Genomic DNA, 5,380 nt, shown 5'->3' on the forward strand with positions numbered 1-5,380 from the left:
CTGCCTTCTCTTTGGAGATATGTTTTCTTCTCGTTGAGACTAATCTACATAAATAAAGCTGAAATCCAAACGTTGTTTTGCCGAAACGTGTCTCCTGACGCCCGCTCCGATATCGCAGGACCGCAAGCATGAGGCGGCGTCCGGAGCAGACGGCCATGCCGCTCGCCGCTGGACGCAGGTCGGTACCCAGGCCGCTCGCGTCCGACGGGAGAGGGTATATGAGAGTCTCACTGTGGGAGGCGGAGCCTGACGCCGACGTCGTTTGTTTGACAGGACGCCAGGCCGAACGGGAACTCCGAGGTAGAGGAGGAGGAGGCAGAGGAGGAGGAAGGAGAGGAGGCCGAGGTCACCCCCGACAATGCGTTTGTACGTCTCTCACGCCCCCCCCCCCCCCCCACCCCGCCATCTTCCATCTCTCAATGTCTTAAGAGCGCTCTCTCATTCAACATACGACTAAATATTCTTCATCATGTGACCCCGAGCAGAAGAGGAGGAAGAGGGTGAAGGTGAAGTTTGTGCCCCAGAGACGGTTCACCATCTCTCTTGAAAAGGTAGGAGCAGAGTATAGTGTGGTAGTGTATACTGTAGAATAGTGTAGTACACTATAGTATACTGTAGTATCATTATTTATGGTTCTGCCTCTTGCGAATGCCTGTTTTGACGCCGATAATGTTGTTGATGTTTTTCTCATGTATAGACCCCCCAAGATGAATGTAAAGGAAGCACACTTCATAGAGGCGCCAAGGTAAACAATTTCGGTAAACGTCGTCCAAACGTTCAGTTTATTTGGTGTAAGTCATTGCAAATTGCGTGTCCATGCGCCGGTTAGTAACGAGCTAGTCTGTTCTCCCCAGGACGAGGTCAAAGGTGCTCACGGGTACACTCCCCGGAAGCAGTCCAAGGTAAGGGTGTCTTTTTCTTTTTTCGTGGATCTACTGCATCGCAATGGAAAACGTCCCGTTACCCAGATAGCAAGCGGATCTGGGCCATACATGGGCCGGAGCTAAGCCACAAGGGCCAGATCTGGCCTGTATATGGCCCAGATCCGCTTGCTATGTGGGTACGTCAGCTTCAGCACCGCTTCACTCTGTTGCACTGTAGGACAATCTCTCCGAGGACATGAAGGCGGTGAAGAGCTACTCCCCTCATCCTCCATTACAGGTACCCTCCCTGTGTGTCCGTGCATGTGCATGGGGTTTTATATTCATGTCTACAGTATATAAGGGGTTTTTCTGGGTCAGAGTGGGTCTGCGGGGGGTGATTTGCACTTTTTTTTTTTTTTTTTTTTTTTTTTTTTTCAAACCTCTGTTTTATACGGAGTAGCGTACCAGCCTACCTCATTCTCAGTTTTTATCATTTTCTTTTGGTGCTGGCTAAAATCTCTTTTGGGGGCCAAAAAATCCTCTATGTAGTAAAAACCCTGTATGCAGTATGGGCAGCCTACTGTATGGTAGTATGGTAGACCTGTACGTTGTTTCTGAGTGACACATGGACTTGAGTCTCCACTGTTACACCGTGTCCTAACTACACGCGACGAGAGCGAGCGTCAGCTATTTTTTTCTATTGTTATGTCCTAACTGGACGCGAGCGACGCAGCGCGAAGCGGCGCAACGTTTTAACTGCCCTTTTGACGCTCGCCCTGTTCCTATTTCCCTCCTGTCGCTCGCGTTGACAGGCGTTCGTTCTTTAACTGTCTTCAGTTGGGAATATAGACAAATGACGTAACAGAACAGGAAATGTAACAGTTTGTTAGGACAGCAAGCATGCGATGTCGCGTTCTGTTGCTCACGTCGCAAGCAGTTAGGATACGTTGTAAGGTTTGCTGTACAGTATGCTTGTATGTGTGCATTTGATTTTTTTATGTTAAATGATGCATACACTGCTCTAATACATTTACGGGACACTTACATCATCAATTATCGCGGATCTCGATGAACAAAATATTTAAGTTGAAAATCTTTTTTTTATTGATGACATGTAATTTGTCAAGAACAAAATGACAAGAACAGTCATTGGAAACCAAAATCATTAACCATTAACCCATGGAGGGCTGGATGAGACGATTGTGTTCCCTTATTTTTTTTGAGGTGTGTGTGTGTGTGTGTGTGTGTGTGTGTGTGTGTGTGTGTGTGTGTGTGTGTGTGTGTGTGTGTGTATACACAGCCATAAAGAAAAGAAAAAAAAAAAAATATATATATATACACACAATATATATTGTATATCTATATATATACTGTGTATATATACACACATACACACACATATGTAATATTTATAATGCTTCATGGCTTCATGACTACAGTATATGACATCATACAAACACTCTGTCATATGGTGACCATGTGTTTGTGCCGGTTGTCTGAACGTGTGGTCCAGGATGGTTTCCCCAGAAGCGATGACGGGTTCCCCCAGAAAGACCCCTTCTCTGACGGAGAGACCAACGGAGCGATGGTGGACTGCAAGCCGGTACTTCTCTCCTCCTCCTCCATCCCTCTCTTCTCTCCTCCTCCTCCTCCTCCTCCATCCCTCTCTTCCCCTCCTCTACGTTTCCTCACGCCGTCTCAAGGCCTGTTTTTAATCCTCCGCAGAAGACGTCGCTGAAATTGAAACTGCCGCACGTGAAACGGACGAGATCGAAGGTAATTCCCGTCGGTTTTATTTTTTATTTTGCACGGCACAGTGTTCGGTAAGGCCCGTCTTCAAACATTTCTCAAAAATATTTCTACAGAGCCTGGAGGGGGGAGCGCCGCTACACGCCGAGGGCTACTCGCTACGACGGCGCTCCCAGGTTTGTGTTTCCAAGCGGGACTGAGGGCCGCGCGGTCGCTAGCGCAGACGCGCGTCGATATTAAGGCCGATTTATACTCCGTTGTACAACACTTTTGAAATAGAGACAGTGTTTCCATGTATTTTTCAGTATCTATAACATTTGATTATCATAGAAACTTGTTTTTATACAGAACATATTGACATCGGTAAATATCAGTTATCGGCCATGACAGCCATGTTAATATCTGTTATCGGTATCGGCCAAAATGTTCATATCGGTGCATCCCTGAAGGCCAATTTATACTTCGCCGTACGACACTTTTGAAAGTGTCAACAGACAGAAATTACGTCACTGTCGACACTTTTTTTTTGTGTCGGACAGGGGTGTCTTGCACCCACCAAACATTCAAACGTCGTAGACGCCGTCACTTTCATCACACAGCTGCGATTGGATAGCTAGACAGAAGACACAGCTGTGATTGGATAGCTAGACAGAAGGCACGCTCGTTGCCACGGATCGATCAGCCACGCGTCTGCAAGTTACCGCGGAGGTGATCAGACACTTCGCCGAAGTATAATAATATTTATACTCACTCGGCAAGGGTCGTACGACAAATGAAACAGAAAAAAAAAAAACGTCGACCGACATTTGTCGTACGACATTTGTCGAGTGAGTATAAATGAAGCTTTACGTTTCAGTTGTACTTTTCTGGTCCAGGAGGGTTACCTCGATGAAGACAATCCCCGGAAGGGAGCCGACCTCTTCTCGGGCTCAGAACACGACGAGCAGTACGGGATCGAGGACTGCAAACCGGTAATTCCATTCCTCTCAGTCTCTCACGCTCATCTCCGGCAACGACCTCTCGAGATCTCGTCGGGATTGATAATCTGTACTCCCTCCCTGTTCCCGCCCCCCCCCCCCCTGTCCCCCCCCCCCCCCCCGACAGAAGAAACCCTCCAAATTTAAGGGCCCCCTTGCCAACCGCAGGATATCCAAGGCCTCCCAGGAAGCGACCCTGCACGAGCACACGCCGACGTCTTCGGAGCAGCGCGCCGCGTGGCGCTCCCCCACCGTGAGTCGGGCTGCCTCGGCCAACCGCTTGACCGGTCGTATCGGGCCGTAGATAGTCGCCTTGGGTTAACGGCCGTGTCGTTAACGTGAGCGCGCGCACCTGTCGGAAGTCGGCGTTTCTCGACGGCGTACGTTCGCTCGGCTGCGGTTTGTCCGTAGCGGCGGTGCAGGTAAACAAACGCGTCAGCGTGCGTGCGTGTGTGTGTGTGACGCCGGTCTCTCTCACAGGAGGGCTTCCCGGACGACGGGCCTCGGAGGGGCGGTGGTTTCTTCTCTCCGCCGGAGGACAGCGAAGTCGACGACGACGCCGGCGGCGGAGCGGACCACTGCAAAGCGGTACTCGCCTCGATTCTTCTGCGCCGCTCGTTTCGCCACGTCGCTCTCGCCCGCGTAACCCTGTACCCTAACCCTGTACCCTAACCCTGTACCCTAACCCTGACCCTGTACCCTAACCCTGTACCCTAACCCTGTACCCTAACCCTGTACCCTAACCCTGTACCCTGTACCCTAACCCTGTACCCTAACCCTGTACCCTAACCCTGTACCCTAACCCTAACCCTGTACCCTAACCCTGTACCCTAACCCTGTACCCTTACCCTGTACCCTAACCCTGTAACTTAACCCTGTACCTTAACCCTGTACCCTAACCCTGTAATGACCCCACTGTTTCCTCTCCCCAACAGAAGAAGCCGTTCAGTTTCAAAGCCCCCCGTAAGCACCGCAAAGGAGCGAAGGTAAGTGGCCTGTGTGCGTGTGTGCGCGTGTGTTTGTGTGTGTGTGCGCGTGTGTGCGCGTGCGTGTGTGCGTGTGTGTGTGTGTGAGTGAGAGTGTGTGTGTGTGTGAGAGTGTGTGTGTGTGAGTGAGTGAGTGAGTGTGTGAGTGTGAGTGTGTGAGTGTGTGAGTGAGTGAGTGAGTGAGTGTGTGTGTGTGTGTGTGTGGTACATACAGTAGTTATCACTGTGTCTCCGCCAGGGCAAAGGGACGACTGATCCACCAGGAGCTACGTCCAGCGACTACTACCGGTCAGAGGCTGCAGAGGTACACACACACACACACACACACACACTCTCACACACACACACACACACACACACACACTCACTCACTCACTCACACACACACACACACACACACCCACCCACCCACACACACACACACACACACACACACACACTCACTCACTCACTCACTCACTCACTCACTCACTCACTCACTCACTCACACACCCACACACCCACCCACACACACACACACGTATGCATTCACACACAGCTGGCTGCCCCACCCAACATGCCACCATGCCCACACATCGTCCCCTTCAAACAGGAAGTGACGCCCTTTGGTCATTGAGGATCGGGGCGCACTTCCTGAACCCAGACGACAGACACGGTTAACTGCGTTTCCACCGACGCTGCCGTCGTCGTCGTCGTTGTTGTTGTTGTTATTGCCGCTGTTCTCCATCGGCCATCGGCCCACCACGGCCCCGCCCGGCCCGGCCCAGAGCCCCAGTATGTGGTGGGACCGGTTCTGCAACATACA

General features: G+C 51.0%; 1 protein-coding gene across 1 annotated transcript in view; it reads left to right on the plus strand.

Annotated features, from left to right (window-relative positions):
• LOC311319944 (uncharacterized protein) overlaps positions 1–5,380 on the plus strand; it is a gene marked incomplete at its 3' end in the record, with an annotated part of 25,802 nt that overhangs the window by 7,257 nt on the left and 13,165 nt on the right. Inside the window, exons 17-31 of the mRNA XM_084451578.1 lie at positions 119–178; positions 274–366; positions 486–551; positions 698–745; positions 855–902; positions 1,102–1,161; positions 2,377–2,466; positions 2,589–2,639; positions 2,729–2,788; positions 3,488–3,583; positions 3,717–3,842; positions 4,070–4,177; positions 4,525–4,575; positions 4,814–4,879; positions 5,226–5,349. Of these exons, the coding sequence (XP_084307704.1) occupies positions 119–178; positions 274–366; positions 486–551; positions 698–745; positions 855–902; positions 1,102–1,161; positions 2,377–2,466; positions 2,589–2,639; positions 2,729–2,788; positions 3,488–3,583; positions 3,717–3,842; positions 4,070–4,177; positions 4,525–4,575; positions 4,814–4,879; positions 5,226–5,349 (1,147 nt within the window). The remainder of the gene's footprint in view (positions 1–118; positions 179–273; positions 367–485; positions 552–697; positions 746–854; positions 903–1,101; positions 1,162–2,376; positions 2,467–2,588; positions 2,640–2,728; positions 2,789–3,487; positions 3,584–3,716; positions 3,843–4,069; positions 4,178–4,524; positions 4,576–4,813; positions 4,880–5,225; positions 5,350–5,380) is intronic.

The sequence above is a fragment of the Borostomias antarcticus genome (genome assembly GCF_949987555.1).
Source record: "Borostomias antarcticus genome assembly, chromosome: 17".
Taxonomy (NCBI): Eukaryota; Metazoa; Chordata; class Actinopteri; order Stomiiformes; family Stomiidae; genus Borostomias; species Borostomias antarcticus.